The sequence below is a fragment of the Chaetodon auriga genome, chromosome 21, assembly GCF_051107435.1.
Source record: "Chaetodon auriga isolate fChaAug3 chromosome 21, fChaAug3.hap1, whole genome shotgun sequence".
In the NCBI taxonomy this organism is placed as follows: Eukaryota; Metazoa; Chordata; class Actinopteri; order Chaetodontiformes; family Chaetodontidae; genus Chaetodon; species Chaetodon auriga.
The window spans coordinates 22,237,279-22,261,377 of record NC_135094.1 but is presented as its reverse complement, the minus strand read 5'-3'; the positions used below and the strand labels follow the sequence as shown (position 1 = coordinate 22,261,377).

At 40.8% G+C, this 24,099-nt stretch overlaps 1 protein-coding gene across 3 annotated transcripts in view; it reads left to right on the top strand.

Moving 5' to 3' along the window:
• The window catches only part of rsu1 (Ras suppressor protein 1), a 95,687-nt gene that overhangs the window by 8,613 nt on the left and 62,975 nt on the right, over window positions 1-24,099 (top strand). For all 3 annotated transcript variants that reach the window (XM_076721409.1, XM_076721410.1, XM_076721411.1), the window contains exon 3: window positions 12,637-12,687. In XM_076721409.1, coding sequence (XP_076577524.1) covers window positions 12,637-12,687 — 51 coding nt within the window. The remainder of the gene's footprint in view (window positions 1-12,636; window positions 12,688-24,099) is intronic.

Here is a 24,099-nt window from a genome sequence, read left to right as displayed (position 1 = left end):
GTGCATGAATCTTTTACTCCTAAGTATGCCCTGTTATCATAACAATATACTTTTGTTACAGCTGTCCAGGCTACTGTGTCCTGCAAGGACTAATGTTATAATGCACTGCATTACAACGAGAATGCTGATAGAGGACAAGCCACCACATCATCAGGGGATCCAGGAAGAGAGAGTGCAGAGCCAAACCAGTGAAGACTGAGGCCAGATTCATGTGTTAACTTCTTTTTTGTCACTCAAAAAACAAACATTTATATTGTACATGACACAAAGTACTGCAACTCTGTACTTTCAACACAATAAATAAACCAAAAAAATACACACTTAAATACCAAGGAGGAGGTCATCGCCAGCGACGTGTCAATATTCATTGGGGGGGGGCGTATCTTCCCTGGGCATCAGGAAACTCCCAATGTATCTGAAGTACTACGCATGATGGGATGACTACACGAATCATCTGCCCAAGGAAGCTCCAGCACCAGCTCACAAAACTCATATAGGGTAGATACCTGTAACAACTGAGAAAATTGAACATTATGTTAGTCAACAGGTTCTATAATGTCAACAGCTGTATTCACATTTTTCTAACTTGGATTCAGTGAATCCTTCACTTGTACTGTATTTCCATCTACAAATATTCACGACTGCGGTCAATAAATATTTATTGTTTATCTGTAAAATGTTTCAAGTGAATATTTGTGTAATATACAGTATTTGCTTAGGAAAAACTTGGCTATATGTTCAAGAATAAATATGATCTCAATTTGTGGCTGACTATATTTAGTTTATTAAGGTGTATGAACAGTGATGTTAAGTAGGTTATTATAGATGAAGCATACGCACTGATAAAAATGAATAAAAAAATCATGCATGTATAAAGCTAAAGAAATAAGAAACCTTGCATACCGGTATTTTCAACCAATAACAGCACCCACGTTTTAGATTTGAATGTGTGTGCTCTAGCTAGCTAGCTACTTCTAGCTAAGAAGTGCTGGTCAGTAGTGTCGCCTGTGTGCTCTGCCCATTCATGTGTAAATGACAAGGAGCACTGAAACTAACAGCGCAGTTAGACCAGTCAATGTCTTAGCAACCCAGTGATTGCTAGAAACCCCTTCCTCTTTATGTAAATAACCAGGACCTTCGGACTCTCTGCTTTCATATGATACCAGACTTGTGTGGTTTGTGTGACGTGGTGAAATCAGCAGACACACTAAAGTGGACATATGCTATTTCCGTGTTTTCATTACATGCACATATAAATTCTTGGAGTATGAATTATGTTTTGTTTGGGTGGCAATGCTTGGTGGAGGCTTTTAGCTGAGTTTTTCACCGTCATTCTGGTATGCTACAAGTTAGGATTGGTGCTTTCTAGCGTGAGCATTGACTGTCTTGAAGAGAAAAAAAATAGGAAGATGTTTTTTGACTAACCTTTCAGAAACGTTGTGCTGAATTCTCTGAGTCTGAGATTCTGTAGGAGCCTCCCCTCCTTCAGGATCCAATTCAGGTTCGAACATGTACGGTGATGACATGTTTCTCAGACACATGATCTCCAAGACTGACGAAAAACTTCCTCCCTTTAGTGTATGTTTTACACCAGTTTAACACAGTCAGAAAAACCAACCAACTGTACACAATGATTGATTAAGATATTATGGTCAATTGTATGAAATGCTGCACTTAGATCTAAGAGAATTAGAACTGAGACTTTATTTTATCTGAATTATACGAGATGAATTAGATGTACTGATATCCAGTCTGCTCAGACTTATAAAAGTATGTTACGCACATGTAACCCAGGGTACAAATGCCTCTGGGGTCTCTTGCGAGATTGCGCGGGCCAATCAGAGCAGCCCTACGGCTGTATACGGCAGTAGCAGCAGCAGCAGGTAGAGTCAGGCTGTGCGAGAGAGAGACAGCGTGTGTGCAGCGGCGTGTGTGTGGCGTGCAGCCGACAGACAGAGCTTGGTAACTATCGATTCTTTTCCTGAACATTATTGTAACGGGATACCCGGAATACATTGTTCTTTGTTACCTGCTCGTAGATGTGTCCACGGCCGCCGCCGCTGGGTAGAGTGACTGTGTGCTTAAGAATGAACAGCGGAATTGGTGAGTGTTGTGCTGCGTGCTGCATGCTCTGCTGCTACATGCTAAGTTGCGAAGCTAAGTAACTCTCGTTCTGGTGGTTTAGCGTGTCTATGGTGTGATGTATCAATGTGTATTTAAAGTGTGTATTTTAAGTGTGTCCTAATCTGTGAAGTGCTGCTATCTTTAATAGGGCACTATTAGCCGTATTAAGTGAATTTAATGGGTAATTCACTTTACGTATTTGTGAGTTTTTTTGATACTTCTATGAGTGACACAGCTGTGGTTTATTTATGCTGATTTGTTAAAGTGGGCCTTGTGGTTATCCAGGCCAGGTTTTCCTGGGATATTGATGGCGAGCTAGCAACCAGAAGAATCCAGCAAGGGAACGTGTCTGCCTGTGTGGTGGAACGCCAGCGACAGCACCGTGCGCTCTTTCCCCGGTCATCCCACTCATACATCCTCACACACACTCTCTCACTCTTCTTGGGGGATAAGATTGGACATTCGGGACGGGGGCAGCAACCAGCCGCATTGTTTTGATGTTGAATTGAGTGTTGGTTCCCACTTCGTGGGTTTGACTTGGTTATCAGTTAGAAGGTGCACTGATCTAGACATAGTCTTTGAACTATATATTTAAAGCTTGTGGCCAATTGTATATTTTGTATATATTCTGTAAATTAACTACTGTGTCCACTGTGTATAATACACTTTCAAAAGCAACCTGACTCGGGTTTTCATTTTCATTCTGTACCGCAGAATGAGTCAGTCCTCCCAGCCTTTTACTTCTGACCGGTTGAACATGCTTTCACCTTAGCCATTGCTACACACATGTTGTTGTACTGTGGGTTATTAGACTATAATATATGTAGTGTAAGGAAGGGCATTTATATACATTTGATTAAATTGAATCCCGTCTATAGGCCTGAAAAGTGGCACTTCGTAAGAAAGTGATCAATCAAAAAAACATGTAATATTGGATACAGCACTACACATTAACATTATTCAAATGGAAAGCTGTGCTAGATTTGCTTTAATTCTGCCTTTTGTGTTTTTTTTGTGTTTTTCAAAAGTATCCACAATTCTCTTCCAGGTTTTGATATGGTCTTAATAAGCCAACTATAGTAGACCTATTTGAAACCTTGCTAAATTACCAGCAAAATGAAAAGCAAAATTCACCAGTGGTGAGCTAGGGCCATCTTCCTTGCCGCTAAATCAGTTGTAACAATGTTTTTTTTTTTACCACCCTACCTTGTTCTCCCCTTGTGTTGTCTACCTCCCTGTTCTTCTTCTGTGTTGTCTATCTCTCTGATCTCCTCCTGTGTTGTCATGAGTGAGTGTAGGAGCAGCAGAGACTCAGAGTGTCCCTGTAACCATAGTAACTCACTCTCACGCCTGCCTGTGTGCATGGTGCAAGACGAAAGGGAGAAACGTCACGCTTCTACCACATGAGCCTCTGACAAATTGCACTTAGCAACATACAGGGAAATGAATTACAAGATAATAGACTGGTGTATATTTCTGACTTTTCCCCGATGCCCTGAATAACTGCTAGATTTGTTGTCTTGGGAATCTAGTGAGAAAGTTGGTAGGTGGCAACTGTGTGTGTGAAATGTTTTGGCAGTAAATAGAAACCAATGGTGAAAGAAAAAAGACCTGTGACTTCATATCTGGTGGTTTTGGGACACAGTGCTCTGTGGGTCCTATCACAGGGCAGAGCTTGGACCAGGAAAACACTAATGTGGGTTCCATTTCATCCTTTCCAAAAGTTTGTTAAAAGATCTTTTCACTCAGAATCAGCAAAATGGCAAACAGAAAAACAGCCTGCCAAGAGAGATCATTTGAATGGATAGGGTAATTATGGTATTGTTTTACAAGGGATTTATTAAATCAATATTCTCTTTTCCTGTAATCTCCCAGAATAGAACTTTAAATGTACAAATGGGCAGATATTACAAAATGTTTTGAAACAACTTAGGAAGATAGAACAGTGTAATCTGCTTGTTATTTGTGAGCAGAAGCTGCTCTGCAGCCAGATGCATTGTTGGTTGTCCGATTAAGAAATAATAGGTTTATGTATGTAGGGGAATCAAACCTCTAAGTTAGTGCTGCATTTGTTAATAAAATACAGGGCACCAACCTTCCTCAGCTAAGAAGGATTTTATTTATCATGTCTTATAATGCTGATGTAGTGACAACAAATGAACCAACAGTAGATCAGTCTGATAATCTAAAGCGTAAATTCTCAACATAGGGATTGCTTATTTCCAGCTCAAAAGGATACCGTCTGACCATGACTTGTAAGAAAAGTATTACACAATAACTCAACTCAACTCAACTCAACTTTATTTATATAGCACTTTAAAAACAGCCACAGCTGAAACAAAGTGCTGTACATAAATAAACAAAACAATAAAAACAATAAAATAAGTAAAATAAAACAGAAATAAACACTAAAATGAATGTTTTATTGTTTTTAAAACAATCAAAAACAATAAAACAATAAATAAAAGCAACCCATAAAACACTAAAACAAGGCAGAGTCTTGTGTGGGGTTGAAAGCCAAGGAATAAAAGTGGGTTTTAAGACGAATTTTAAAGTGGACAGTGATGGGGCTTGTCTAATGAGCAACGGTAGCTCATTCCATAATTTAGGAGCCGCCACAGAGAAGGCTCTGTCCCCTCTGAGCTTTCTTTTTGATCTCAGTACCTCCAGGTGCAGTAGATCAGCTGACCTGAGGCACCGAGCAGGAGCATGGGGGTGAAGGAGCTCAGAGAGGTAGGGCGGGGCGAGACCATATAAGGATTTAAAGACAAATAAAAGAATCTTAAAATGGACCTTAAAGTGCACAGGCAGCCAGTGGAGGGAGGCCAGGATGGGAGTGATGTGCTCCCTCTTAAGCTTGGTTTACGCTTCGGCGTCGCGGCGACGCCGTACCTACGGTGTACACCCTACGTCGTCACTGAGCATTCATAGTTCTGCGTCGAGGGAACGCGTTGCTCCGCAATTCACCGCCAAGCCGCTAGGGGGGTGTGGCTGTGTCTTTGTATGGTTTCGGGGGGCTCTTGCTGCTGCGAAGAGGAGTTGTAGAGGTGGTCGTACTTGCGTACCTCCTCGATAATTCTTTCTTCGGCTTGGTCCAGTTTTTCTTGTAGCTCTCACCACAGAAACTTTGAAAATGGCGGTGTTGTTGTGCTGCAACCATAGGGCTGCGACTGAACCGAAAATTACGTTCTGAACGGACCAATCACAGTCCTCGACGTTCACGTCACTACGCGTCGGCGCGACGCAGCACTAATTTGCCGGTCCAATCTAAAATCACTGTCCATCTTAAAACCAAGGTTTGAAACTGTTGGCTTAACATAGCCTGCCAAAGGGCCCAAGTCAACAGGTGGGGGTTCACAAGGGCCACTGGGGCCAAACACCATCACTTCCATTTTTTTCTCATTGAAATTTAAGAAGTTCAAGGCCATCCGGGCTTTGATGTCTTCAAGACATGACAGAAGTGGTGTGAGGGAGAAGGCATTTTAATAATGGAAATGAATATGAATAATAGATAATATGACAAATGATATGGATGATACGAAGTAACACATACAACTACAGACAGAATCTTATGGCAAAATAATGGCAGTTTGGCGATAGTGAGAAGTAGGTTTAAGGGGAAAATGGGGACGCAAATGTAACATTAATTTATTTTGAATGAATGGTTGAGAGAATTTAAGCAACCGGAAAAACAAATATCGTAACCTCACGGACCAACTCTTATTCAAACCCGCTTAAGCATGCCTACTTTGCCAGCGACGCTCCTGTCAAATTCTGCTCTGAACTGACACGAAGGACTCCAAGCATTCGTCCGTGGCTCCGATCTGCACTCCGGTCTGTGGGACAAATCAAGCAAACCATGGTTGAGAGCCGATGTTGGACAGGGATGTTCAGGAGCTGGAAGGCCTCCGGTGTCTGTCACAGACGAGGAACGGCTTCTGATGAGTATTTAACCTGAACAAAAGCGGGTCAGCAGCTGGCTACAGGTCTTCGGTTGAGTTGGCGACTGTATGGTGAACTTTAGATTGGTGATAATAAGATTAAGAGCTTCTTCGATGGCCGGTCAAATTATTATTACGTGACTAGAATTTAACTAATAAAAAAAAAAAAAAAAATCACGCGATTAAAGTTTCACGAAGAGAAAACTAGAAGTACGTTTCTTAAGAATGACATCAAGCTACTTGGTATGACTATGAGCAGCAATAAAAGACTGAGAAAACGACGGAACGGAAAAATAACTGAACAAGATTAAAGACAAAAAAGAAGATTCAGAGGAAAACAACAGTAAGAGGCAAAAGAAAAATTCAAACAAACTAACTGATTGAGCATCTGCTACACGCTACAGACTATATCATCGCTCCAGGGCGTGTCTAATCAATAGGCCGTCACGCATATGGGATGGTGCGTGGGTGCGTGACATGGTTTCACCTTATAGAGCAAGAATTAATTAATGATTCATACGAGGGGCTCACCTGCTTCTCACTATGGTCAATCAGATATGTTTTAAATGATCAGTTTTCAAGGGCATTTCAACATTGTTCACAACATGCGTCAATTCTTCTACAATTCTTATGAGTAGATGACGACATTCAACAATAATCATGATAACGATTTCTAGTACTCCTCCTAATATACATGATGGCTCAGGGTATAACTAACTCAACATAACAAAAAAATAAAGAAAGGCAGACTATATTTGCCCAAAATGATGATGACTATTATGGTTACTTATCTACCTAATAACTGTCTCACACTAAGTGTATTCAACCTAACCGTCACGAACCCCTAGATGGCAGTATGGTTCCATGGTAGAAACTCAGAGAAACTTTTTGGGAAAGTTAAAATCACAGTTTTATCATCTTGTAGGCTAGAAACACCAGAAAAGCATTGATATTATACCGATTATGGGCTTAGTAATATAAAAACATCCACAGTTAAATCAAACATAGAGATTTAGTTATCCTGGTGTGTTGGAAAAGAGACACACAGACATACAACCCAGTTTGCTTCAGGAATGTCTAATTTACAACCCATCAGCATTATTTGATTTGTAGATTTCTCTGAGACCCGGCATTTGCTCATCCAGACAGTTTTATTGTCCTTATCCCCCATGGACTATCAAGAAAGAATTAGCATGTCCATGAGAAACGTCCTGAGAAAAAGGCAACCTTTGATGTGGAGGTGTTGATGTTTCCCGCTTTTCTGAAAGAATGTGGAGGAGATGTCTCTAAGCCAGACATCCTGTCTCTCTCCAAAATCACACCTTCCTGTGAACATTCCAAATGGTCAATAACTCTTAAAGTTAGGCTGTTTTACAACTCTATTTCTCCTGAAGAATGCAAAGAGGGGAGAAGAGGGTCAGTTACAGTCCAGTTCTGCTACAAATACATGCACAATATATAAGTCCTGTTGCCAATATGGATAATACATCGTGTTATTGCACAGTTGAGAGAAATATACAACTCAGAAATTGCACCAGATGAAATGGATAATGTGAGCAGATATTAGCATTGATAACAGTAGTGCAAAACAAAAGTAGGCTTATGATGTAGAATTGAGAAAGATGGCATCAACACAATGCTGCGTTACATGATGCTGGAGTTAAACAGTCTGACAGATGTAGGAATGAAGGACCTGCAGTAGCGTTCTTTCTTACACACTGGATGCAGCAGTCTGTTGCTGAAGGAGCTGCTTAAGCCCCCTAATGTCTCATGCAAGGGGTGGGATGGGTTGTCCATGATTGATGTCATCTTGGCTAACATCCTCTTCTCACCAAATTCCTCTATAATTTTCAGAGGGCAGTCCAGGACAGAGCCAGCTCTCATGACCAAGTCTTTTCCTATCCCTCTCAGAGCTTCCACAGCCCAAGCAGACCGCTGCATAGAAAACTGCAGATGCCACCACAGAGTCATAAAAAGTTTTTAACAGTGTCCTACATCCTCCAGAGGACCTCAGTCTTCTTAGCAGGTGCAGACGACTTTGGCCCTCCCGTACAGGGCATCTGTGTTATTTGTCCAGTCCAATTTCTTGTTGAAGTGAACACCTTGGTATTTGTAAGCCCCCACGATCTCAATGTCCAAGCCTTGGATGTTTACCGGTGTAGTCTGTGGTATCGTCCTTCAGAAATCAATCGCCATCTCCGTCGTCTTGCTGACATTTACGTGCAGGTGATTCAGCCCACACCCGTTGATGAATTTGGTTCCAACCTCCCTGTATTCCAGTTCGTCCTCCCTGTGATACATGTGCAACGATGGCTTTATCATTGGAGAACTTCTGGATGTGGCAGCTGTCGGTGTTGTGTCTGAAGTCCGATGTGTAGAGGGTGAGGAGGAAAGGGGAGAGCACTTTCCCCTGTGGAGAACCCATGCTGCAAACTACTACATCAGAGTCGCAGTTGCGAAGCCTCCACAGGACTGAAACTCTCTCCAGGTTAAGGCTCATGATGAAGATGTGCAGGAGGACCCGCAGAGTTGATCTGCACAGTCCCTAAGCAGTCTGGAGCTGATGCCGTCCAGGCCTGTAGCCTTCCTCGCCTTTATCTTCCTGAGCTCCTTCCTCACATGGTCAGCTGTAATGGAGAGGCTGGGGGGGGGGGGGGGGGGGAGTGAATGTAGTCTGTGAAGTGGAGCGGAGGGGGGTTAAGTGATGTGAAGAGGGTTCTGCTGGTGTCAGGAGTTCTTTGAGGGGAGGGAGAGGTGTGGAGAAGTCGTGGCGTCAGGTGGGTGGAGGAAGGAAAGCGGGTAGAACCAAATATATTGAAAAATAGGTTCAGTTAATTTGCTCATTCTCGGTCTCCAGATTCAGCCCCCCCCCCCCCCCCCCCCCCCCCCCGTTACTATTGTGACCTGGGATGGTTTTCAGGCCCCTCCAAACCTCTCTGTTATACCTTCTTTGTAGGAACAGTGTTTTCCACACAGAAGTTGATACAGTCCGTAATGCAGGTTGTTAAACTGTCAGTGTCCTCCCTGTGTGGACTGCATAACACATCTCAGTCAGAGTTGTCAAGCAGTCCCTCAGTGCCATGATGGATTCCTCTGACCATACTCTCACATGCCTGCTCACATGCCTGATGGTTGGTGGTTTCTTATTCACCAAAGGTATGTATGCTGGGAGCAGATAAACCCAATTGGGATCGGAACAGTCCAACGGGGGGAGAGCATCCTTAGTGCTTGCATACACGAAGTCCAGTGTTCTGTTGTCTCTGGTGGGGCATTTTACATATTGTGTGTGAAAGTGGGGAGAGTGGAGGACAGGGAAGTCTCCAGAGATGAGGAGCTGTGAGACTACTGTGTGCAGAAGATCATCGGCCGACAGGGGGATGTACACAGTTATCGTGATAATGTGTGAGAACTCCCTTGGGAGGTAATATTGCCGAAAGCTAATGGCTATCAGAAAAATCAGAATCAGAAATCAGAAAAAGCTTTACTGACAACTACGATTTTACACATACGAGGAATTTTTTTGTTTTGGTGATGTTGGTGCATGACAAATCTTCTAAAAATAACCTATTAAAAAGTAAAAAAATATAACAATATAAATATATATACACGGTCGGCTCAATGTCTCTGTTGCAGCGCTGCTCTACCCTGATGTCCCCTGGGTTACGCCATCTGTTGTTCACAAACATCACTATGCCCCCACCTTTCCTCTTACTGTTTTCCTTCGCTGTCCTGTCTGCTCTCAGCAGTTGAAAATTGTCCAGCGCAACATGCGAGTCTGCCAACTTTCAGTGAACCATATGAGGCTACATTCTTGGTACTCCCTCTTCAGTCTGGTTAGCGCCATTTGCTCTTCCATCTTATTTGAGTTGTGGAATGTGAAGGCCGAATGTACAAACCACAACAGGCCAGAAACAGTCAAATTCAGCTGTCCGATTGTTTCAAAGAAGCTTCTTAGAAAAATGCTCAAAAAGGATCTGCAGGAGTCAGAGTCTGAGAAGCAAAAATACTTAATTGCCAGCAAAAAAGGGGGAAAAACATTCAGAAACACACAGCGTGCAATTCTGAAGAAGTCCCAACTTACAATGGTCAGTGCTCCGTCTTTTATACAGTTCAGCTCAGGGTTTACCATGCCCTTGGGGTATCTTCTCTTTTTTCTAAGGTTTTCTATTTTTACACCATTACGTTATCTTTTGGCCGCTGTTCTGCCTGGACTTTCCCTATCTTATCCAAACTTGTATTGATACATTAAAGGTGCATCTTGAGGATGCTCTTTTTTATTTTCTTTCTATTCTTTTGACATTGCACCATTAGCTTCTGATTGTCTTGGGCCCTATTTTTTAAAAATATTACAAAATTACAATTTATTGCCATAGTTGCATGTAAAGTATAAAGCAGATCACACAATCACATTATCATTAAGTGCACTTTGAGATTATATTAAAACATAGTATAAATATATGAAATCATCATTGAATCAGCATTCATTGAATCATAGTGTGATTATAAGAACATTCAACCTTTCAGTGATTACAATAAACACTCAAACATGGATTTATAGACAAATACAGTAAGGTTGTATAAGGGCACACAGGTAAGGTCACAAACAACATCTGCAAAGACACCTGCAAGGCCATGGAAAGCCCCAAAGAGCCATGGTACAGGCGCCCTGCTCTCGTGATCTCTGCTGTACAGTATCATCCTCCATGATCACTGCACAGTATTCCCCTCTTATCTCTGCACAAGGCCATCTTGACCTTTTATGTGCTTCTTCTTCATTTCTCTACTTCTCTTGTACTCTCAAGCAAATGAGCTATCAAATTTCTACTACAATATCATGCTCAACAAATCTGCTACTATTATCTGCCGTTGGTTACAGTGTTTCTCTCAATTCTTCACATATCTGTTGGAAAAAATTATACCACAACAGATGGTATGAATGGTTTGTACTGTCTTTTCTTGTCCGGGCACTTGGCCCCAGATCTCCGGTCTTTCCGAGCACTACTCACACACGCTGCGAACTGCCCCCTCCCTCCGCTCATGCTGCCCGCTGCCGCTCAGTCAAACAGCTCTGTGAGTGGTGTCAGAAGGCTAGTGAAAGGTATGGCGGAGCAACAGCCACCCGCAAAGGACAAACTGCCCATACCGCCGCTGCCGACAACAGCATATACGGCTAAGACAACAAATAACCATAAAGCTAATATGGTGATTGTTAGAGTAAGGTTGAATCCCATTTCTCTTTTCTACCCCTACCCCTTAGCCCTACCCCTTGTCCCTTGCCCCTTGAAACGGAGTGCCAAGGGGTAGGGCCGAAAGTCAACCCCTCCGAATTGGAACACCCCTTCGACAATCGCGTACGTCATCAGTAGTCGCCGCTGCCTCTTACGTAGACAGATGCGACAAGTGTTTGCCGGAGATCTCGGGGAATCATGCCGTCTGCCGCTGTGGTAATCTCTGTTGCGTGGGCTATTGGGATCTTTTTATGGTTGTCTGCTGCTAGTCGTAGGCCTGCTACCGTCACATTCGATTTGTGTATGACATTCCTGCATGTTGTATCCCATAACGCTATCAATGTAACTGAATACCAGCAGCGAGGTTGCCGAAGTTATTATTGATAACGTTATCACTGTAGATTATCATCAGGGCTGCCCACAGAGCACCGCTAGTGGCATTCAGCCTGGCAACGGTAACCACGTAACTGAAGCCTCGACTACTATCGATTTTTTTCAGGGGATTTTTTACGAGGAAAATGACCACTACACATTGAAACAACGTTAAAATAGGCAATAAAGTGATTTTCGTACATTTTAAAACTTTATTCATGGAGAAAATACATTTGTTGCCTTCTTTAGTCAGCCATAATGCCGGTCTTGCAAGGCATTCTGGGAAATCTGTCGTACCCCTCCGTTTGGAGTGTGCCTCGGAAAAATCTCCATTTGGAGGGGTACATAGCCCTACCACTTCCCCCTACCCCTCCGTCATAATGGGAATTGGGACACCCCTACCCCTCCACGTGAACGCGCAAAACGGAGGGGGAGGGCCAAGGGGGAGGGCCAAGGGGTGAAATGGGATTCAGCCTAACACTCTGCAGCACGTACAATATGTTACTAAATGTGATGTAGCGGCTGGGCAGAGTTAGCTTGTTTCCAATGCTAAGGCTAACGTAACTAGTTGTCACGGCAGCCGCACAGACACCGCAGGGAGGAGGGGCTTGGAGACAGGGCACGAGTGCAGCGGAGAGGGAGGGGGGAGTGACGTGGAACTTGTGTTGGCTCAAATTTCAAAGTCTCCTCTCTTCTAGATCTTACCTACTGCAGCTTTAACTGTCATATGGCATTATGATAATCTTTTTTCTTCTAGATGTATATAGTTATTTTTTTTGTTATTACATAGATAGGGAATCCTGCTGTTTACACTTACACTTTTTACATTAGATAAAATAGAATCAGTTCAGTGCTAGTATATTATTCATTGCATTCCAATTTAAATGTTATGAACTAGTAAGATGCATGAGTAAAGAAACTGCTCAGTTAGTTGCAGTGTTGTGTTGACCTCATTTTCCATGTCGTTTCAGTCACTCTGTCTAACATCACTCAGCTGGTCCTCAGCCACAACAAGCTCACAGGTAAGCTGCTCCCTCCATCCTCTGTTCTATCACACCAACTCAAACTGCCGGACACAAGTGAAATTAGTCTGTGGGGGCATGTCCGTCAGAATTGGTCCTCAGCTTGCATTTAGTCTTATTACAAGCAGTAATCAACTTACTGATTAGATGTGTACATATTAAAAGTTTTTGCTTCATTATCTGCCAATAGACTCCAGACACCCTTTCTAAGCCTTTTATGGATTACTGGATTTGTGTAATCTGTTCCTCTGTTCAATTTCTGTTCCTGCACCAAATACCGTATGTTGAAGCAAAACTTCACTTTCTTCCTATGTTGTTAATTAAACATCATGTATCAATGTACTTGTACATGTCAATTCTAAATTGCAATAGTTTCTTTGTTTTCACATTCCTCTATGAGTCCTTGATGGAACAGAGATCATCATCATATTGGCCCTTAAAAGGGTCAGAGTCTTGCATGACCTGTGAAAGTTTATGTTCATCAGTAGTCTGCCTGTTCAACCATGAGTCTTTTTAGGGCCATTTCTTGACCCAGGGCTCTTGTGAGGAGCTATGTTAGAGGTAATTTCAGAAAAGTTCACTTTTCTCTGTGAAAGATGTTAATTTGCCTTACATGCTAATATTTAATGCTGGCTTTGCTTTTGATCTGTAAATTAATTGCTAAATAACGTCATCATCATCACACTGACCCTTATTTTTAATCAAGGGTGGGTCATTTCTAAGTTTCATTTCGTGAAACCTCTCCCCAATTGTCTGAAGGAGTTTTGCACACTCACCAGCATATTCAGATGTAATTGTAGGCTTTTGTAGGAAAATACAGTGTTACCTCTTTCCACTTGCACTTGCCACAGCTTCAATTTCACTTAAATGATTTCACATTTGAAAGCAGAGAGCTGAGAAGATGACTGGAGCTTGTTCAGCTCTGAGAAGTACTTGGTAATGTCCACCATGAAGGTCATATCATACAGACACTTGCTATTACTGAGTTCCATGACAGCTCCTTCCTTCATCTCTATGAATTATTTGAGACTAAATGACAGTTTTGAACAATTTCACTTTGTCCAGCGCGAGCTGCTCTGCAGTGGAAACAAGGCACTCCGCTTCTTTACTTTGGTTTCTTGACAGTTGCCGTGATGTATTGACTTCATATCAACCATTACAAGTCTACTATTTCATGTTATTTTCTTTTTTGTTGAAAAAAAAAGACATTGGTTTGTTGTACTTATAAATTGCCTCATTTGGACTAGATCAAATGCTGTTGCAGGTTGTATATGGCACAGAGGCTGGTGGTTCCCTTCCTGTTAAAAAAAAGTCTCTTTCACAACCTGTTTGGTCCAGTGCTAGCCAAACTTTGCCAACACAGGCAGACCACTTTATTAACCTCAATTATTTTTCACAGTGTAGGCATTAGTCATTTTATATCAATCTGTTAAATGTTTATTTGTATAGGAATAAGTGTGTGTGTGTGTGTGTGTGTGTGTGTGTGTGTGTATATATATATATATATATATATATATATATATATATATATATATATATATATTCAGTTTTATGGAGTATTTATTGTATTAAACTGTGTATTGTTTAACTTAACGTGAGCACCATACCATGCCAGTGTCTTGGCACATCTCACTGCAAATCATGTATAATTTGCATAACTGCATAACCGCTTTTTTGTTTTTTTAAAGGTGAGAATCAAACATCTAAGACAATTAGGGCTAAGTATCATTCAGAAACTGAATGGCTGATACCTACTGATACTGATGCTTCAGTACTAATCCTTGAATGATAGTGTTGTCGATACCAATTAAAAAAAAACTATTTTAATTCTATTCAATTCAATTTTATTTATATAGCACCTAATCACAACAGAAGTTGTCTCAGGACACTTTCCATACAGAGCTGGTACAGATCAAACTCTTTTATCTACAGAGACCCAACAATTCCCTCAAAAACTTCCTTTTAACAGGCAGAACCAGGCTCTGGGTGGGCGGCCATCTGCATCGACCAGTTGGGTGAGAGAGAGAGCGAGAGAGAGACAGACAAAGAGAGACAGACAGAAATGCAATTACAGTATCAGTGACAGTGGGTATAATAATAATGGAAGTACGACTAATAGTAGTAGCAGTTGCAGTGGATGTCAGGCAGGGCCATGGTGGGAGAGATAGTGATAATCCACAGACCAGGTTCAGCCACTATCCATAGAAACCTGTGAGAGGACAAAGCACAAAGACTCCGGGGAAGAGGCTAAGTTAGTAACATGCCTTAGGTAAGTAGGACATGAAAGCGTGTAGATGAAGAGGGAGAGAAGAACAGAGAAGCTCGTGTATCTTTGGAGGTCCCCTGACAGTCTAATCCTTTACCAGCATAACTAGGAGCTGGTCCACGGCAAGCCTGAGCCAGTCCTAACTATAAGCTATTACCTATCATCAAAAAGGAAAGTGTTAAGCTGACTCTTAAATGAAGAGACACTGTCTGCCTCCTGGACAAAGACTGGAACATGGTTCCACAGGGGAGAAGCTTGATAGCTAAAGGCTCTGTCTCCCTGTTAGCCCGGTTCTTTGTTGAAAGCCCAAGAATGGTCTGAAGCAACCTTCAGTTCACAGTCAAAGTATTTATTGAGATCACATATAAAGTAATACAGCGCTGGTCTCAGACTGACAGAGCTCCCGCAGGATCTCCGCCAGAATGAGCATAGTTGTCGGACAAAAGTTCACATTTATCATGTTGGGTTTGACCAAACCCTGTACAATAATCAGATATGCATTACAGAATATAATTGGTCAGTTCCCAAGGCCTGGGCATACCATATCTTTGTTCTGGACATGTGTTAAACAACCTGTATGAGTGTGTGTTGTGTGAACGCCGGATCTAAATGCAATAGACATCACAAACAGAGAAGAGGAGACAAGACTGTCCACAACCAGAGTGCCACCTGCCTTTTGTTATGAGAAGTGGCTCTCACCAGCCATATTATCCTTACGACTCTAGGCTATGAAGGACATTCATGTAGGTTAAAGATCAGAGCATGAGAACACATGAGATGACCTTTAAAGGGCCTGATCATTACCATTCCCCCTTTTGACATGATTCTATCATGTCAACTCAAATGATGGAGTAAATGTTGAGACAAAGGAATATAACAATGAAACTCGATTAACACAGGTACTGTATTATTGAAATGTATTATTCAAACACGTCGAGCACATGAAATAATTTTAAACTCGAATAATAAATGAAGAAACAAAAAACATGAATAATATTGAATTTAATGTAATTTTAAACTTGAAAAACAAATGAAATAACAAAATACATGAATAATATTGAATGTAATTTTAAACTTGAAAAATAAATGAAATAACAAAAAACATGAATAATATTGAATATGATGTAATTTCATGATGTCGTGATCAAACAGGTCTAATGCAACGTGAGTATTTGTGAGTCCATGACATGAAAGTCAATGCAAAAGCAGCATGGAAGAGGCCTACTTCATGCCAGCGTCGCTCCGACAGAGGGCTGTCCCAAACTGCCATGAGTGGGTCTCAGACAGTCTGTGCCAAACTGCACCACAGTGAAACGGGAAGAACCAGAATGACCGCAGTAGACATCCGGTGTAGGACAGACATTCTTTTGCACCTGGGCCGTCAGGTGTCGGTAACAGCAGAGAGCAGCGCCTTGTGATGGCTATGTAACCCAAGTAAATGGGTGAGGCCAGCTGCAGGACAGCTTCATTGCACCAGCATGTGGAAATAATAAAATGTGAAGCGAATAAACATATCAAAGTGAATATAACCTTTCAAAATGGTAAAATATGAACTTAAAGATAGTAAAATAGTAATTAATGACTATTAAAAAAGAAATAATGAAATAATGAAAAACATCACAAAATTCACAATAAAAATAAGAAAATGATGAAATCGTCAAACAAGTACACAAGCATTACTTTCATATCAAAAGCATCAATCATATTACTGGAAAGTTTTTTTTAATTTTTTTCTTTCAGGAGATTTTTGGCTTCTCCTCTCAATTTGCTCATTGATAATTATTCGTTAAGGATTACCAGCATGAAGGATTTTAGCACGCCTCTACGTGTATGCGAAAACTATATGTAGGAATGTGTTAACCATTAGCAAGTCACATGTGTATACAGGATCTCAGATGTACAAGCATCGAACATCGTCATTTACATGCATGTCGGGGTCCGCTTCAGCTTCAACTTCTCCCTGTGGAAACTCAAAGAGCATAGAAACCGTTTCACCAGGATATTGTACTAATTGATAATGAGGTGGTGGTGGAAATTTGTCATTAATGGCCATCGTGATACATTTTAGACAGAGGTGCCTGATGCATGGTATGCAGCAACATCCACATAAGGTGAAAATAGTCACTGCTGCAATAAGTGAGATAAATACAGAACATTCTATCAAGCCAATTCTGGAGCGGTGTTGTTTGGGATGAAAACACAACAGTCCAGGCAAAATATATCACACACCCCACCTCTTTCAGCTAGAAGGAAATCGAGCGCCATTCTGTTTCGGTAAGTCATCAATGAAGTAGCAGCCAATTCTCCATGTAGGCCCGTTATGGCATATTTAGTCATGTTATTTAGTCTTTGGATATTAAAATGAACATAGTTAAATAGTTAATTCCGTCCACATTCTTATTTATGGCTACCCATCAAAATGAGGGTGATTCAAATCCTGTTACAATTTGATTAACCAATTTATATTCATCTGGTACACCTCTGGGGATTCCAATTGTATCTATATAGGTCAGAGAGTTTTGGTAGGTGTGGCTTTTACCCACCTGGAAAATGGATCTACACAAACTATAAGATATCTTTTGAGACATTTGTTGATATACATTGCACCCTGCTATTGTTTTTGCTGCAATATCTGCTGCATTATTGCCTTTTGCTGTTCTGCTATTTCCTTTTTGATGTCCTCTGCACTTGACGATAGTGACCTGTTTTGGTTCAAGCAAGGCATAGTAGAGATCAAGTATTTTGGTTCAAATGTTTAACAGGGGTGCCAGCTGAGGTTACAAAACCTTTCCGTCTCCAATGACACATGTACAGCTTGGACTGCATAAGCTGAATCAGTGTAGATAGTTACAGTCTTTCCTTCTGCTAATTTGCTAATTTAGGGCATTCACAAAAATGTTCTTTTCATCAACATCCAAATGAAAAGGCTCTGAAGAGTTTGGGTCGGAGTTCGCAGGCTGTGGACAGAGCATTTTTAACGTCAACAAAAGCTTTGTCATTTGATGTTTTGGCGAGGGTGTGTCATCAATTGGCTGAGTACATTGTGTCTCTGGAGGAGTCAAGGTCTTAACTGGCATTTTATGTTTTGGTTGTGCAGAGGACTGTATGTGAATAGCATGCTTGCCTTCTCTTTCTCTTAAAGAACACCGACAATTTATCAGAAATGTTTCTGGCCTTTTTTACTTCTCTCTCTGCCTTTCTGCAGTATTCCTGCCTCCTGTAACTTTGCTTTCGCCTGTTCCAAACTGCCTGTTGCTTGCTTAAAAACAACAACAAAACAACAACAAAACAAAAAAAAAAAAAAACATACTGAAATCGCTCGCCTTTGGTGGAGCGCTTTCACGTCCTCCAAACATCCCCCTCATTTACATTTCCCAGACCAATCTACAAATCTAACTATTCCTTTTTCTCCTTCCTCTTTCGGAACCTTTTTCTGCCACCCAGTCAATGTTTCAAACATCACTGACCCCAAGGAGCCGGGTTTACAGTTCTTCCACTTATCGATGACTTTCTGTGATATCTTTAAATATTTCACACGTGTTATTCAGAGAGGGTGAATGGCGCAGTGCCCGAGTGAGGACCCAATCAAGAAACTTCTACACAAAGTCTAGTACTCTGTGCACTTGATCGCTGGGGGTTCTCCCAGTCTTTTCACTCATTTTAATTCAACAACATCTGTAACACCTTAACTGAAAATACCCTTTTACCTATTCCAATGCCCCCTTTTACAGAACTACTTGAGATCTGTGGCAGTGCAGGAATTCTCGATCAGTCTATACTGCTCGATACACTGTTGCTGACACAGTAAAATATCAATCAAGTAGGAAACCACCCCACATTTGTATGAAAAATAATAAAACAACGCGTCTATAGTCTGCGTCTATAGTCTGCGTAAAGAGTGGAGCTGACCTTTAAAGACTGGAGCTGAACTTTTTTTTTCTTCTTTTTTTAATATATATATAGCTACAACGCGTCTATAGTCTGCCTATAGACCAGAGCTGACCTTTTTTTAGCTACAACGTGCCACCCAGGGCCGGAGCTGACTTCTATAGCTACCATGCCCTAATGACAGAGCTGTCCTTCTATTAATACTATGTGTTTATACTTTATATGTGACCATTCAGTTAATAAGCAACAGTTTTTCTTTTGAACATCAAATTATTTAGTTTTTAGCGATCGGTGGATGGCATTTTAATCAGACAGTTGTAATTTGGTATGTCCAATGTGCAGAAGTTTCTCATAGAAAAGAGGTTTCTGCATACCTTTGATTTAGGCACCTGGAATTGTCTGAAAAAGGTTCTCCTCCAATCATTTCCGGTGGTCATCAATAGGAGATCTCAGAGTCAGCCAATCCGGGTCACGGCACCACTTGTTAGCCCGGTTCTTTGTTGAAAGCCCAAGAACGGTCTGAAGCAATCTTCAGTTCACAGTCAAAGTATTTATTGAGGTCACATGTAAAGTACTGTATTACTTGACTCGCTGGTCTCTAGACTGACAGAGCTCCCGCAGGATCTCCGCCATATCTTTGTTCTGGACATGTGTTAAACAACCTGTATGAGTGTGTGTTGTGTGAACGCCGGATCTAAATGCAATAGACGTCACAAACAGAGAAGAGGAGACAAGACTGTCCACAACCAGAGTGCCACTTAACTAAAATGAAGAAACTGGTGGAATATGTGTACAGTATTGAACTACATAAAAAATATAAATAACTGTCAAAAGGAATATTAAGAACAAAAAGTAGAGGGGAGTAATGCAGCATCGTGGCGCCAAGGCTTCCTGATCCAACCTGACTTGTGGTGCTGAGAAGTAGCACTTCTCTCTGCAGACAGAGTAGCATGCTTATTTGTCAGTGCTTAAGAGCAGCTAGCCTGGATTTGAAAATCATTCACCGTTTTAACTTCAGGACATTTCTGTCCTTTTAGCTGAAGGTCTGTAAGCAATACCGTGTTTGCCATCAGAATCACTGGTCACCTCAGCTCCAGGCTATCCATCCTTTGGTGGCGAGATGGTGCGCTGATTGATGATGCAGTGTACAGACTCACTGACAGATGAAGATAAGACAAAATAACACTTTAGTAATCCCTATAGGGGAAATTTGGGTGTTACAGGCACCAGCAGTAGTATCAAAAAGTATAAAATACAAAATGGGGGGGGGGAATCTAAACTCTGTATATGTATGTACTGTATACATATATAAATACAGAGATAGATATTTATATCATATTTATAGAGATTTATAGATATAGATAGATATCTATCTATATATATATATATATATATAACAGGCATCACCAAATGGCGGACCTCGGTCCGAGTGATGGTTCTGTCCGGACCCGTGACCAATCTCTGATAAATTCACAAGAATAGGTAATTTTCATGGAGCATTTTTTCAAAGTCGGGGCTATAGACAGCGGGTGCTGCTACTCACAGTTAATACGGTTAATACAGTTACTATCTTCACTCAGTTGAGCCAATCAAAACGCTTTTTTACCCTGTGCGGCCAGCGCACCAGAGCAGAGAGGAAGAGACAGTGATGACAGCATGGCTTGCCCCAAAAGAAGGGAAGTTGATGCGGAAAACCGCGGTTCATTCTTCCAGCAAGCAATTCAAAACCATTGTGCCTCATATGCTGCAAAATGTGGCATTAATTAAAAGACATTTTACTGGAAACTTCAGTAAAAGGTTCAACAGCTTCAGTCTTGGACAGCAGCTCCTACTAATCCAGAATCCTTTCCTCATCAGAGAAGTCAGAAGATTTTCGAAGGAGGTGACACAGACATTCAAGTGGGCACATGCAGGATCTTTACAGCTTGAGCTCATTGGAAATGTTGCATTAAAAGAGCATTTTGAGGCGACTGACCCAGCTACTTTCTGGCAACAGACTGTGTCTGAGAGTGTGTTCCCTGGTCTAACCAAAGTACACACCTTGGCTATGTTTGGATCGACTTCACTTGATCCACTATGAACTAGGGCTGGACAATATGGCTGAAAACTGTATCATCATATAAGTGTTTTATATCAGACGATATTGATAATTGTAATCTGATTATAATCCCCTTAGCTATCAAGGCAGAAAGGAAAGGAAATGTCAACACAACCATGGAAAACACTCAAATAATAAATGTAAATAAAAGTCTGAAATCATAATGAACACTTAACAATTACCTCTTAACATTAAGGTGCAAAAATAAAGAATATGTAACAAATGCTTAATAAAGTGTAACAAAATAGTGCAAAGTGTAAGTTCACAAGCTGATTCACCTTGTGGTGAATAAAATGTTTTCAAATATGTGCAGTGTTTTGTAAACATAGCAGAAACTGAGGTAGACAAAAAAACGAACATGATAGACAGTACAGTAACATTGATTGAACTATTAAACCAGCCTAGACATATGAATAACTTTAGAAACTCCCCTTACGCTAAACATACATGAACTATTCCATTATATTTGTATTGCAAGTTTGGTACTAGAAAGTTCACAAGCTGATGAAGTGTAGGCCTTTAATTGTTTAGGCTTGGACCTCTTTTATTTAAGAGAAAAAAGGGTTATTCGGCTCTGTGCTTTCTTATTTATTTTATTGACAATAAATATTGTTGAAACCATATGAAAATGTGGACATAAGGGGAGGCTATAAGACACAAGCTGCACTTCTGTTCAGACCTTTTACTTGGAAGAAATTTTAATTACTGGACCTCAGTGACTTTTAATTAAATACCCTTGATCTCTAGATATAGATAGATAGATATAGATACGTTCTATATAAGGGAGTAATGTGTTTTTCAGTATTGGATATTCAGCACATTGTGTTCACTGCCAAATGACGTAATTGTAATTGTCACACTGTAACAAAGCTTAAGTTGAAAAGCGGATGGCTTCTGCAGCAGGTTGATGATCCCAAATGGACTACCTCAATAGGCACAATTTAAATGTTATGTAGTAGTCCTCACGGTCCCCTCAACATCATCGAAAATCTGTGGATAGACCTCAAAGGGCAGTGCATGCAACACGGCCGAAGAATCTCACAGAACAAGGAGCCTTTTGAAAGGAAAAAGCATACTAGATTTTTGTGAATTTACTGAAGCTGGTGAGTGGTACGCCTTCAGTATCAAAATTTGATACCAAATTACAAGCAATTTTTGTTTTATAGAATTTTATTCTGTTGCTGTTGCTGCTATACAAGTATTGAAATTTGGTGCTGAGCAAAGTCAGTGCAAACCAAATGTGAATCACTGCACTGCTAGTGTAGTGAGCTAAGCTACCAGGTACTCTACATTAAATAAGACTCACTACACTGACGCCATCCCCCAGAGAAATGTAGCAAGCTAAGTTCCACCAACATTGCAATTCTTTTTTTTTTTTTAAACAGCTTCATTCCAGGCCTCAATGATCAATGAAACTGTCAGTCAAACATAAAAGGCAGGAAAAAAAATGTTCAGTGGTTTATTAAAAATGCACTTCACATAATAACAAAAAAGTAGGTGTCAAGAGTGTGTGTATGTATTTTCATATTTGTGTGTGTGTGCATGCGCACATGGTACAGCAGCATCTGCAAACAAACAACACAACACAGGGAGAAACAAACAAAGGCACAAAAACGCAACCAACCCAATTTGTTACAAAAACAGAACAAAATAGAATAATTAGCCCCAACTGTAAGACAACACTCGACACTATGACAATGACAGCACTGTCATTTATGATTCAGATAAATTGAATGCTGTGTTGTGCTGTGAAAATGTCCCATGTTAATTGAGCATAGAAGTTCAACCTTTTGATCAGTATATATAACCAAAATAATCGAGGGTCAAAGATCCATTTATTAGCATTTGCGGCTGTGAGTTGTATCAGGTGTCGTTAGGTAACCTAAATCTGGTGCTGCGGTGACATGATACACGGGGATGCATATGGAGGGAGACCAGTGCTCTGGGTGTACCAGCAGAGATCTTACGGTGTTGAATGCTCTTTGCTGACTCCTGCTCAGATCTTCTGATAGTGCAGCCACTTGTGAGCTTTTGTCAGTTCTAATATTTCCTGTGAAACAGCAACTATGTATGTATTGAGTGGGCATCTTAAGTAACCACTGATTGGACTGAAGTGATGTAATGGTGTTTTGCACCAGCAGATGTCACCACAGACCCATTAATATACTCACACCAACCTGTACTTAGCTGTTACAGTTATGGTGTTATGAAACACCAATTAAATAACTGAATAACCAAATCAAGTTTTGGTTGTATATTATTATAGTATCAGGGCCATTTGAACTGAACATGAATGGTAATGAAATTATAAAGGTTATGTCATCATAAAACTATAATACTGGGAATGTGTAATTTTTAGCTTTTGTTTTTATTCTCTTGCTTCTCTTATTAACTGGGAAAGCAGAGCTTATGGTGAGGTGTGAACCTACCATCAATGCACTTTGGAAATTTGAACCACTGAAACTGATACAGTAGGTTTACGGCAAAGTGATAAACCAATTTTCCTCTCTACTCTCCGCCGAGACTCCAGTCTTACAGTCATTCTTTTGTCAGTTGGAGCGATAAAAGTAACACAAATTCACTTGTTTTTTGGTCAGTTTAATCTGCTTTTTCTCATCTGAAATTTTGACAGGATGGTTTAAAAGTAAAAATATTTTCATAGTTATAAAATATTTGGATCAGTCTGTAATAGTGTCTAATTCACACTGATATTAGACTTATTTTCCATTGATTTTCTTTTTATTTGCAACAGATAACCTTTTTGAAGTGCACATCTTCGTCAGTGCTCACTGACATGTTCACCTTCTGCTGTGTTTTCTAATCTGCTTCTGGAGATCAAAAGATTACACACATCTCACTTTGTTAGGTTATTTATAGCCCAGATCAGGCAGAAATGGGGACAACATAATTCACGTGGTTACTCTCCTGCAGGCACTCTCAAGGTATGCTCAGTAACTCCAGCTTTGTAAAGTAACTCTCAGCTGTCCCACCCTGCCACCAGCCTCTGAAAGTAGCAGGAAATGTCACTAAGTGTTTTGTATCTCTTCCTCTCCTCTGTCTCATCCAGTACAATTGTGGGATTGTACAAATACAGCTGCACTGTGTCAGACAGGATGGAGGTGATGCTGCTGCTGTATGAAGGTAGTCATGAGTTACAGTG